Below are 14,332 nucleotides of genomic sequence, written 5' to 3'. Positions count from 1 at the left end.
ATGAAGAAGTTCGACGAAATTTTGGGCATTATTGGAGAATTCGGATTTTACCAGAAATGTGTTTTTCTGCTGTTATGCCTGCCCCATTTGATGTCTGCATTCCATATGGTAATGAGCGTGTTTGTTCTAGGAATTCCAGATCACAGGTAAGGATAGTGATGTGGTTAAATCTATATAATCTTGTTTTGGAATTATGTTAATGTAACAGAAGTACACAAATATTATCAAATAAAGGATTTAAATGCCTAAGATATCCACAGCATTAGCAGTCGGTGATGTAATACGGAAAATTATCCTTTCATAGGTCATAATCTTCAAAACATCTTCCATTAATCCTCTAAGTGTTAATTCAGTTTTAAAAATAACAAAATGACCTACTTCATTATGCTTCCAATTGCATTTTCAAAACTTATCGAAAAAGCCGATACTACAAAGAATTGCTAACGCCATGCTTGTTTGTATGTATTGTCAGAGTACGTACGTGTGCGCCGAAGCGTGATGGCCTTATGACTAATGTATATCTGTTTTAATCCCGCCCCTATATCCTATCACTCACCATGTTGTTGACCTACGTAAGTTAGAAACGTAAGTTAGATATGACATTAACAGGTTTGAAAGGTCAACAAACAGGTTTTTTTTTTATCTATTACTCATTAGTTTCTTGTTAAACACTAATCTGTTTTCCTAACATTGCATCTGTCATCTTGTAAATGAAAAGTGCCTTCATGCAAGTACTTAAATCAAGAAATATATTAAAGATATTGTAGTTAATTGCGTATTGAATTGTATAATACTCATTCCGCCATTCGTATAGACGAAATGACATGTAGCTATGAAGTAATATAAAGCAATGTTGTTTTATGACGCATCAATATTAAATTTTAGTCTTAAGTTAACACTTTCTCAAGAAAAAAAACAAAAAAAACCTAACTCACGTTGAAAGGTATGAATAAGAGCAACTGTTTAAAACACATGTCTTATTTTAGGGATTGATATACTCAAGTGTTCTGAAAACTATAAGCTAAATAAGTGTCTTGACACTTGTTTCTGATTCCGTTTTGTATAATTTATATGTTGTATGTATATAAATGAAAATTGACAAATAAAACACAGTTTAAACTAAACTATAAGCTTACATGGCATTTTAAGACAAAACCTATTTTAAAGTTATTTTTCATGAAGTAAATAACACAGTTACAAATTATTTTTTCTTTGATATTACATGTACGGATAATTTGAAACCGCTTGCTAACGATTCATCAAAACATATTTAACTGATTCATGAAGCGATGGCGACGATGCATTTATTGCGATATGATGTTAATGATTCTGATAAGTTTACAAAAGACATCAAATATCATCCTGGAAATGAATGTTTTTTAAATATTGTATATTAAAAGCATAGAAAAGCATGTGTGTCTTTTAATAAGAACCACTCAGACCAACACACTGAGACAGCTGAAGAGCAGTTTTGTTAACATTGTAAAATATCGTATTTATAGAGATAGCAGACATGTCGAGATAATTAAACGAGGGAAATCTTTATACCAAGGAAACATACTTGATTCCTTTTTTATCACTCTTGTAATGGTAGAATTACCATTATAAAACAGAGAAGCTCCATGAAGGTAATGTTACATAATATAATGTATTATATGCATTATATTTATACTAAATCGGAACTATCTTCAATGATTCTTTCTATCTCACCCTATCTGATAACGAACCATAATAACATCAGTATACGTCTCGTAAAACCAACAATATCTCAACAGAACCAATACATAGTCACGTAAAAGTGCCGAGTAAAACAGATGTGTCAAAATCATTAACATTCTCGACCATGAAGAAATATTCAGTATAGAAAAACTATTTAGATTTTCATTTTCTTATGAATTTTGTGCGACTTATTTTGGGGGAAGTCAAATTGCATTCCTCTATTTTCAATGGAAGTTGATTTCAGATATTTGTTTACAGATGTGCCATACCAGGGTACCCTAACGATACATTTGCCATCCAAAGTCCATCTCATGAAGCTTTGGTCAATCGACTCGTGCCGCCGTCGACGGACGAAACCCTGGATTACGCCAAGTGTGACCTGTATGATCGGTCGTACGACGGTGATGATAACTCTACCGACCTAAAGGCCTGTACGAGTTGGGTTTACGACAAGAGCATCTTCATCAAGACCTTCACGTCGGAGGTAAGTTCTGATATGGTCGCATTCAATTGTAAATGCATGTCACCTTTGTGTGATGATGTACGAAGAATATACGATACATGATAACACATGCACCACTAATCATTGGTCATTTGAAACATATTTTAATTCTTATTACCATATTTAGTAGTATTAAATCGTATTGTAATATTTTGAACTCCAAAAGTGAAATTAATGAATGGAATGCTGATTTTGAAAAACTCCGAAGATCCTTCCATCATTCTTGACTATCCACTCCAGTAGAACACAAGCTTTTCTAACTTTCACTATATTCTATCGCATTCTATAATTAAATTACATATTTGTTCTCTTAGTACTTCAATTCCAAGATAATGTGGTTTATATTTCAAAGAGAGCAGGGTTTCATATTCAAGATTTTGGGGATCTATTTCCAAGCCGGTATGGTGGGGATCTATTTCCAAGCCGGTGGGATTTCTTTTCCAAGGCGGTGATGTTCAAAATTTCAAGATGATAGGGCTTCATTTTTGAGACATAAGACATATACAATAGAATATTTCGTTAAATACACGGCTAAGACCAAGATGAAATGAACCGAGGATGAAATCGCGAGGCTTATTGAATTTTCGGGTGACAAAATCTTTGTTGAGTTTGGTGACACGATCTTCTAATGAACTATTGGTATTCCAATAGGATACATATGACTTTGACTGTTTAGTTACCGTATGCTTTATGTGTCCCGACACTTTTATCACTAACCCTCCATCTCTGGGTTGCGAGTTCGAAACCCACGTGGGGCAATTGTCTGGTACTGATCGTAGGTCGGAATTGTTTCTCCTGGTACTCCGGCTTCCCTCCACCTCCCAAACCTGGCACGTCCTTAAATGACCCTGGCAGTTAATAGGACGTTAAAGAAAATAAACATAACCAAATTCCTATCTAACATGTAAACATTTTCCGAATGATTCGATTCCCTTGATATATGTTTACTCATGTCGAAAAAACTAGTAACACAAAGGTATTAATAGGTGCCGGATAATGAAGCTGAAGTTTTATTGCTACAAAATGATCTCGTTTGGAGATATGAAGTTCAACATGTCCGATTATCTTTAATATTCCTAGTAGTTCTGTCGTCATTAAATACCTGACATAACCCGCCTATTTCTATATGCTGTCGTCGTTTTTCTATGGATCATATCTTATCTTTCTTTCCGCAATCTTGTTTTCTCAATGAATCTTTTTTTTAGGATATACAATAGTTTGCTAATAGATATTAAGGGGTTATATACATTGTGGGCGGAATACCGCAGTCATCATAAAAAAACACAAAAGGAAAAGGGGAGTATAAAATATCGGTCTGGAGCGTAAAACCGTCGCATCGCTCAACTTTATAACATGTGTTAAGATAAAGAAATAGATTGTCGTTAACCTCTCACAAAGATATGTGCAAGACAGAATTAGAAAGAAAACTATAATTGTCAAGATTCCATATGAAACCGTTTTTGCTGGTTTTAATTGCAGGAATATAATTGGACACAGCTTACTTAAGGCATACATTTATTTCTCTTTTGGGAATCATTTGTCTCTTGTATGGTGTTAGTTTTCTATGATTTATGTATTCATGTTTAATTTTTCATTTTTCTCCAGCAAAACATCGTGTGTGAAGACAAATTGAAGACGTCCCATGCTCAGATGATATTTTTCGGTGGTGTGTTGGTAGGGGCTATAGGCTTGGGATCTTTGTCAGATATGTAAGTACATGTTGGTAATTCACATACAACAATTATACACGTACTTTATTCAACTGCTTTATTATGTTTCCATCAATTTTCTAGCATTAAATGATTGCGAAAGTATGTTTAAGATTCGTGATACCAGTCTTACACCAGGTTAATGTATGTACCGATATGTATAAAACAAGAAATATACTGGGCAATAATATCAAAACAAATTTTAATGAAACAATTGGGTATGGAAAATTAACAAAATCTATCCACACCATTAACATGTTAGTATTTTACAATGCCGATATTATCCTTTGAAATGTATGGCAAGTAGCATTTAGATTATGTATTCTACTATTGTTATCTAAGATTAAAGATAATCCGAAATTCATATTAAGAAATGTTGATGTTTTATCGTTGGGTCCTTAACACCTAAATTTTGATTTTCTTCTTAAAGTTCGTTAGCCACTAACAGTGCCTTTTACGATACATAATGTTATACTTGATTTTTTACCGATTATCAAAAACTTAACGAACTTGGTTCTTCTTGTTTATTAAATGGGATGCTTATATAAAATAATATTAATTTGACAAAAAATTATTCTTTCAGTGACTTTCGCTCCAGATAACAAACTGCGTCGAAACACTCCGACAACGTCAATTGTATAACTAGTGAGAAACCATTCCACGCCGTATCTGTTTTCCTATGTGGGATAATAGATGTAAAGTACAAAATACGGTTATAATATTTTACGATGTATTTAATGAATGGATGCAATGTACCTTCTAAAACTGATACAGGTCTAACTGTAGATGTATACCGTGTTTCCTTTTGGCCCTTTAACTATACTATTTACCTTTTATTTTTGTTTATTGATCTTAATACTAAATAGCCATAACCAATTTTATATCAATTTCTGGTAGAATATTAATATACGTTGAGATCAGCGCTGAGAATTGACCCTTAATTATGTCTTATTTATCTTGGACATTTGTAATAAAATATAATATATCGCTAAATGATTTCATATTAGATGCACAGGGACCATTACGTAGCCCTATAGGTAGCTTAAACTGTTGCTTACATCATCGTCACGTGCCGGCCAGGACCGTTGGTTACCGGCGATGGGTGTACATATGTAAAACTAAACTTGAACACTACCAAAGCTTCCATATTGTCGTTGATCTAATGTAATTTTATATTAGATTCATGTAAATCATGGTACAGTGTGGTATGAATAACATACCGTACCTGTACCTCAACATTCGGTCAGAAACCAGGTTCATAGTGGCATCGTAAAACCGTGGCTTTACATATGTATTTACATGTCTGCCTTGACCTTATGAATTAGGAATACTTGTAATACAGACACAAAATTTATGGGGCGACATACAGGAATCATTTAAATGACAAAACATTTATCATGGAATTTGTGAAAGAGTGAGTGATTTTATATGTTTAATTTATGGTCGTTTAATTAAAGTAAAAATAAAATTATATATTTGTTAAACTGACACACACACATAAATATACAACATAGACCTTGATATTCAACACTAAACATCTTTATAGATCTGTCTCGTACATCGGTCGTTATCAACCTCATGACGACCATCTTACTACACAGACAAAAGTACGTCACGTGAAATTGATGTGATTTCTTTTCACGTGAATGTCACATGAATTTGTTTTTTTATTTGGCCTGTGTACTGATAATCTATTGATAACAAAGTTTGTTAATATGCCTAATTGTTTTGTTGTCACTAACTTCGTTCATAAATTGTGACTTAACACGGATACCGCCTAAATTTACATAGCTGGTGTCGTCGATTATACCTATATGACATGTCAGGTATCGTCGATTAGACCTTTAAGACATGTCAGGTGTCGTCGATCAGACCTATATGACATGTCAGGTGTCGTCGATTAGACCCTTATGACATGTCAGGTGTCGTCGATTAGATCTTTATGACATGTCAGGTGTCGTCGATTAGACCTTTAAGACATGTCAGGTGTCGTCGATTAGACCTTTATGACATGTCAGGTGTCGTCCATTAGACCTATATGACATGTCATGTGTCGTCGATTAGACCTATATGACATGTCAGGTGTCGTCGATTAGACCTTTATGACATGTCAGGTGTCGTCGATTAGACCTTTAACACATGTCATGTGTCGTCGATTAGACCTTTATGACGTGTCAGGTGTCGTCGATTAGACCTATATGACATGTCAGGTGTCGTCGATTAGACCTATATGACATGTCAGGTGTCGTCGATTAGACCTTTATGACATGTCAGGTGTCGTCGATCAGACCTATATGACATGTCAGGTGTCGTCGATTAGACCTATATGACATGTCAGGTGTAGTCGATTAGACCTTTATGACATGTCAGGTGTAGTCGATTAGACCTTTATGACATGTCAGGTGTCGTCGATTAGACCTATATGACATGTCAGGTGTCGTCGATTAGACCTTTAAGACATGTCAGGTGTAGTCGATTAGACCTATATGACATGTCAGGTGTCGTCGATTAGACCTTTATGACATGTCAGGTGTCGTCGATTAGACCTTTAAGACATGTCAGGTGTAGTCGATTAGACCTATATGACATGTCAGGTGTCGTCGATTAAACCTTTATGACATGTCAGGTGTCGTCGATTAGACCTTTATGACATGTCAGGTGTCGTCGATTAGACCTATATGACATGTCAGGTGTCGTCGATTAGACCTTTATGACATGTCAGGTGTCGTCGATTAGACCTTTAACACATGTCATGTGTCGTCGATTAGACCTTTATGACGTGTCAGGTGTCGTCGATTAGACCTATATGACATGTCAGGTGTCGTCGATTAGACCTTTATGACATGTCAGGTGTCGTCGATTAGACCTTTATGACATGTCAGGTGTCGTCGATTAGACCTATATGACATGTCAGGTGTCGTCGATTAGACCTATATGACATGTCAGGTGTCGTCGATTAGACCTTTATGACATGTCAGGTGTCGTCGATCAGACCTATATGACATGTCAGGTGTCGTCGATTAGACCTATATGACATGTCAGGTGTAGTCGATTAGACCTTTATGACATGTCAGGTGTAGTCGATTAGACCTTTATGACATGTCAGGTGTCGTCGATTAGACCTATATGACATGTCAGGTGTCGTCGATTAGACCTTTAAGACATGTCAGGTGTAGTCGATTAGACCTATATGACATGTCAGGTGTCGTCGATTAGACCTTTATGACATGTCAGGTGTCGTCGATTAGACCTTTAAGACATGTCAGGTGTAGTCGATTAGACCTATATGACATGTCAGGTGTCGTCGATTAAACCTTTATGACATGTCAGGTGTCGTCGATTAGACCTTTATGACATGTCAGGTGTCGTCGATTAGACCTTTATGACATGTCAGGTGTCGTCGATTATACCTTTATGACTAGTCAGGTGTCGTCGATTAGACCTTTATGACATGTCAGTTGTCGTCGATTAGATCTTTAAGACATGTCAGGTGTCGTCGATCAGACCTATATGACATGTCAGGTGTCGTCGATCAGACCTATATGACATGTCAGGTGTCGTCCATTAGACCTATATGACATGTCAGGTGTCGTCCATTAGACCTATATGACATGTCATGTGTCGTCCATTAGACCTATATGACATGTCAGGTGTCGTCGATTAGACCTTAATGACATGTCAGGTGTCGTCGATTATACCTTTATGACATGTCAGGTGTCGTCGATTAGACCTATATGACATGTCAGGTATCGTCGATTAGACCTATATGACATATCATGTGTCGTCGATTAGACCTATATGACATGTCAGGTGTCGTCGATTAGACCTTTATGACATGTCAGGTGTCGTCGATTAGACCTTTATGACATGTCAGGTGTCGTCGATTAGACCTTTATGACATGTCAGGTGTCGTCGATTATACATTTATGACATGTCAGGTGTCGTCGATTATACCTTTATGACATGTCAGGTGTCGTCGATCAGACCTATATGACATGTCAGGTGTCGTCGATTAGACCTTTATGACATGTCAGGTGTCGTCGATTAGACCTTTATGACATGTCAGGTGTCGTCGATTAGACCTTTATGACATGTCAGGTGTCGTCGATTAGACCTATATGACATGTCAGGTGTCGTCGATTAGACCTAAATGACATGTCAGGTGTCGTTGATTAGACCTATATGACATGTCGGGTATCATCGGTGACACCGAAGACGCTTCTCCTTCTGGAAGCCTGCTTTTATTGCCCTTGTAACTTTTATGTGGTCTCTACGCAGACCTATGCTTGTATTTTTTCCTCGTTGTGTCGATTTTGAAATATAATTACTGTCTCTGCTGTTTTACTCAACACCGTCTTAATGTTTATAGGCGCTAGTTTGTGTCCAGTTATGTTTCTAAGATACCTTGTGTTAAAACTGTACGCGCCATATAATTTCAATTGAGGACACAGAAAAAATGTCTGAAAACACGTCGATGTGGTCTCGACAAGCACATTTTGATAGAAATTTTGGGCATGTATTTGTCTTTGTCAAGCAAACAAAACGGCTCTGTTTTATGTCTGTGTGTACTTAACGCTTTTCAACGTACTTATATATACATAAATAGGTGTATTCGTAAAATCCATTGCTGAGTTTGCCAAAATTAGGACAAGGTCATACAGTGTATTTACTTTTTTTTCATTTCGTGCTTTAACGTAACCTACACTCAGGTAAAGGAATAACATAACCTACGCCCAAGTAAAGAATTATCGTAACCTACACTAGGTAAAGGATTAATGTAACCTATATTCAGGTAAAGAGTTAATTTCATCTACGCTCAGGTAAAGAATTAACTTAACCTACACTCAGGTAAAGGATTAATGTCATAACCGATCATGTAATTAAATCTTAAAATGACGTCAATCATAAATAATCGGAGTAAGTTTGATTGATGACTTTTTTAGTAATAAAATGCTTAATCGAATAATGGTGGTATAACAATATCCTTTGATTTGGTCTCTATATTGCATTATAAAAGAAAACAAAAACATCATTTTCAGTTATCTTTAATGTTGCGTCCTTATTTAAAACTTGAAGTATTACTTTTGTGACGATGCATGCACAGGATCTATATGATAAATAAGGATAATAGTAAAAAACAAAAAATATATATCCTATCAAACAAACAACCACAGCGCTTCCGTCACCATACATAAATACAATAAAAAGATCATGCTTCATTTACTTACATTCGTTAACGTCTATCCATCTTCTGTTTTGTCTTGATCACGGTCAATTTCTGGAACTTAAACATACATGAAATTCCATATTAGGATACGTGTTCATGGATCAAATGTCAATTTGAGGCGTATACGAAAACATGACCTCAGCAAGGAAAAACAATCATGGAGCCACGCATTCGTTGCCAACTGTGTTTACAGTACTTTCTAGCCATCCAAAATGACGTTGGCATATTGGATATATATCTAAAACCACATAATTTAATCATGCAATAAGGTACCTTTCAGTTTGTTAATGAAAAATAGTTTGTTGACAGAACAATTAATGTCTTATAAACAAACTTTATGGAATACATAAGTGTGACATCAATGTTTCAAGCATACTGTTATTAAATGAAGCAGTCATACAATAGCAATGCATTTTTAAACATGAATGTGACATACATTTATATATATTTTCCACAATGGTTTGGCGTTTACCAAGACCAATTGATCCAACATTTTAGAAGTAAGAGGCAAATGACTTAGCTTTATAACAGACATTCACTTGAAAGAGATATTTGTTAAGTTAGATTAATTTCAATCTTTAGTACTTTTCAAAATAATTTGATTGTTTCTATCTTTAATGCGATTCTGGCACGATTAATTATTTCACTTAACGTTGTTGTTGTTTGACGATGTTTTACCCATTGCCTGCAAATGCATCTCTGAAGCTACATGTCTATTTCCCCGTTGGATACTTATATAAAGTAGACACAATATTCAATCAGGAGTTAATAAACATATTGAAAGCCTGTTCTACACGACACGTTGATAGTTTCGTATTCTCCGGAACGCCTATAAGTCATCAAAATACATCTCAAATACCCTTCATCAAGCAATCTTGCTGTAAAGTCAATGCTAGTTTATACATATAACGTCTAATATTAATTTTGATTTTCCACACAGAATTGGAAGGAAAAAGACATTGTATCTCCTTTTTGATGCTACTTGGAACAACGCTAAGTTTAGCATGGGCTCCGGATTTCACTACCTTCTGTATTCTTCGGTTCCTTATAGGAGCATCATGCGCTGGGATGTTCATGACTGCATTTGTCGTTGGTATGCTACTATTCCAGTGAACGATTCCCTTCCATAACTAGTTCCAATAATTCTGTTAAATATTAAAAGATAAAATTTTGATATTATTAATTAAAGGTTGATTTACATGTAGTTCAAAATGTGTTTAACGGATATATTTATTAGGCATGGAACTCGTTGGTCCCTCCAAAAGGATGTGGGCCGGTATTGTCATCGAGTATTTCTTTGCCTTGGGCATTGTCATATTGGGTGGAGTAGGCTATGCCTTCAAGGAGTGGAAGTCTATTCAGATTGCATGTGCCGCTCCCTCGGCATTCTTTCTTCTTTACTGGTGGTATGTACTGTTTATGTATATAGAAATCCGTAAGTTTAGCAAGTCAAACCAATTTTATTACTGATTTTGAACTTTTTACTAAGAAGGAAAGTTTAAAAATAATTACTTGAAATCACGTGTCTTTCTGTTTTGTGTTTAGGTTTATCCCTGAGTCACCGAGATGGCTGATCAGTCAAGGTAAAATCGAGGAGGCCAACAAGATCATCCAGAAGGCGGCCAGGGTAAACAAGGTGACGATTCCAGAGAATATTCTGACTGCTGAATCCATAGGAGAACCGGAATCTGGTCGCCTATGGCACCTGTTTACGTCACGTGTTCTCCTTATAAGGACACTCATCATATTCTTTAATTGGTAATTCTGGTATTCAAATATTTCGCCGTATATTTCAATGATTTTAACAAATGTAATACATTATGCTATATATACTAGCAACAAAAGATATTGAAAAGCTTAAACTGAATTTATTTTACGACAATTGCAAAAAAAGTTACAGGAGTTTTTATTAATGACTTTTGTTGACCAAGAAAGAAGCACTTGGGGAGCTTAATATAAGAGGAACACAGAGTATCCGCGGAAAAGCACCTCTGTCGGGCAGGTGAAATGAATCTAGAAAATATTTCCTTTATCAGGGGAGTAGTCAGCATGGTTTACTACGGACTTTCTTTGAACACTGGAAACCTCGGAGGTGATTTCTACATCAATTTTCTGGTGTCCGGCCTAGTGGAGTTTCCCGCCTATACGCTATGTCTCCTTCTACTTGACCGGGTAGGCAGACGTCTTCTGCATGCCTCATGCATGATAATTGGTGGCGTTGCTTGTATTGTTACTCTCTTCCCCATGCTTTACGCAGACGAAAGTAAGTTTGCAGATATTTTGTTTTCAATGTAATTTTTCTTATGTTTCTCTATGTTCTCAAAAGATCGTTATGACAACAAATGCCTACCATCTTCTTGTATCCTTGGAGGTTATTGTAATGCGGTGAAAATATAGATCCTAGATTGATCATAGTCTGCATTTGTCATAATATTTTGATATCAAGAACTTCAAGTTAAGATATTTCTTTTGCTAAGTAATATGGAGGAATCTTGGCCCTGTAAGTTTCTATAATGTCTTCATTCGTGTAAAGGACTAGGGTTGTGGTTTGATTTCACTATGTTTAGTAATGTACAATAGTAGAAAAATAAATGAACATAAATGCTGGCATAAATGTTTGATATATGCCAGACGTTATTGATGCACTGTAAATAATATGAACCTTTCTTATAGTCTGACATTGAAATAAAATCATACAATTGAAATATCACTCTACAGGTCTCCAGCCCATTACTGTCACTCTGGCCATGTTGGGTAAGGTTGGAATAGCCGCTGCCTTCGCTGTCATATATGTGTGGTCAGCAGAGTTATACCCAACCGTTGTAAGGAACGCCGGAATGGGTGCCAGCTCCTCGTGCGCTCGTATAGGGGGCATGATTGCGCCGTACATAGCCGACCTGGTATGTTGAGGTGATATTTTATTAAAAAGCGTTAATTATCATGTGTGCAGTATAGTTCACATGCTATTTCATAAAGTGATTTGTATCGTTGTTACCACTAACTGGTATATCAGTCATTGTTTTCACGTTTTTCTATGATAACAGTTGTGTTGTGTTCTTAAAAAAATAATAATAAAAGATAAATAAACAAAAAAGAAAAAGAATAGCTATATCCAATCAAACTTATAATCAAATAATGCTTAATGTGTATAATTTCTAACATTAATAATTAACTGTAAACAATCATTTCTTTTGATTGAAGAGTAAGGTGGTAGAGGGTAATTTAGGACGCGCGTTACCCCTGGTGGTGTTCGGTGGGGCGTCTGTTGTAGCTGGGATATTGTCATTATGGTTGCCGGAAACTAACAACAAAGATCTTCCCGAAACTCTTGAGGACGGAAGACGATTCGGTAGGAAAGAGTAAGTACAACTAAATAGTTCCGAAGCTACAGTAAACATTGATAGGCGTCACGGACTTGTCATTCGCTTTAATGAAGAAAATGAAATCACAGTTGAGATGATAGAAATATCAGTTAATAGTGTTATTTAATTGAGATTATTTGGAAACTAAAACTGAGATAACTGTCACTCATATACATTAATTTATATTGATAAATTCTTTGAATGCGTTTTAACTTGATAAAACATTCCACATTACGTTTTATTGTCATATTCAATATTTATCTTCTACACAAGACACTTTTATAAACAAAGGAAAGGTCCGTAACCAGGATAGTCAGAGCAATTTTGAAAGGGATGGAACAGTAATATGCAATTGAATTAAGTGGTTTGGGTAAATAGATTGTACATCGTTACACTAGAGCATGAGTAGACAGCAGTATATTTCAAGAAACTCGAAGGAAGAGTAATATCATGCGGTTTAGAAAATCATCCCCTTGGTATTGTTATGTGTTTTGTGCCTTATACATGACCCTAGTTTGCCAAACGTCAGACGTTTGGTCGAGAGAAAACATGTCTACATAATACTATATACAATTCGATTTCATATCTACATGTATAATTATATTTATGCATGCTCCACATAAAACTAAAACCAATGATTGAATTTAAAAGGCCATCTTATACAAGATGACAATTTATTATAGAAACATGAAAATTAATATCATCAGACATATTTTGAAAAGCTCATCATAAGATGGCTAATTCCGCATCAGTATTAGAACAAAATACAAATCGTATGACAATGTACATCCTCAGGTGGGTATTCGACAAAATTACACCGACAGAGAACAACATACAAATCGTATGACAATTTACATCCTTGGGTGGATATTCGACAGAATTACACCGACATAGAACAAAATACAAATTGCTATGACAATTTACATCATTAGTGGATATTTGACAGAATTACCCAAAACCATATTACTTGTAAAAGGGTGAAATGAGGGTGGGCTTCGAAATAGCTTAATTTTAGGTTTAGTGTTACATGCGTAAAAACAAAATGGCGATGATGAAAAAATTGTTTCAAGTGTAAAAAAGTAAACAGCCAATCACCGACCAGCAAGTGATGTATGCTCTGGGACCCCCAACAGGATAAAAAGGCCCCATAAAGGGACATAACCCAAACGGAATAAAAATTACAATAGAAAATTAATGTGTTACAGCATCAAATCAGCTATTTGCATAACTTGCATATATAGTAAATGATTTATAGAAATACTTCCAAAAATAAGAATTACGCCGTAGATGATACTTAAATTGTCATTTCAGGTCGTCGGAAAAATACGAACCACAGCTTGACTATGACAACAAGGCATTTGATACAGAATCAGGTATCTCCCAGGGAGTCCATATCGCAACAAAATTATGATACTTTGGATGATGATAGGGACATTCTCGGACCCTGGCGTCGATTATCACGTGTTAGAAGTCACTTTAAAATTTTGAAAATTTGAAATAATAACGAAAAACTGTTCATTTTATATCTAATTATACTGACTGTATATAACTCTAGTGACTGTATCTAACTCTAGTGACTGTATCTAACTCTAGTGACTATATCTAACTCTAGTGACCGTATCTAACTCTAGTGACTATATCTAACTCCAGTGACTATATATAACTCCAGTGACTGTATCTAACTCTAGTGACTATATCTAACTCTAGTGACTATATCTAACTCTAGTGACCGTATCTAACTCTAGTGACTATATCTAACTCTAGTGACTATATCTAACTCTAGTGACTGTACCTAACTCTAGTGACTATATCT

At 35.6% G+C, this 14,332-nt stretch overlaps 1 protein-coding gene across 1 annotated transcript; it reads left to right on the top strand.

The window, feature by feature from the left end:
* Window positions 1-13,930, top strand: LOC117328331 (organic cation transporter protein-like). The gene is given in 11 exon segments (XM_033885857.1): window positions 1-146; window positions 1,978-2,203; window positions 3,827-3,930; window positions 10,098-10,118; window positions 10,120-10,241; window positions 10,437-10,563; window positions 10,703-10,915; window positions 11,194-11,420; window positions 11,876-12,057; window positions 12,359-12,516; window positions 13,831-13,930. Coding segments are annotated over 11 exon segments (1,626 nt in total).
* The last annotated feature ends 402 nt before the right edge of the window (window positions 13,931-14,332 follow it).

Source organism: Pecten maximus, chromosome 5 (assembly GCF_902652985.1).
Source record: "Pecten maximus chromosome 5, xPecMax1.1, whole genome shotgun sequence".
NCBI classification, from domain to species: Eukaryota; Metazoa; Mollusca; class Bivalvia; order Pectinida; family Pectinidae; genus Pecten; species Pecten maximus.
Note: the sequence above shows the minus strand (reverse complement) of the source record. Positions and strands in the feature narration are given on the sequence as shown.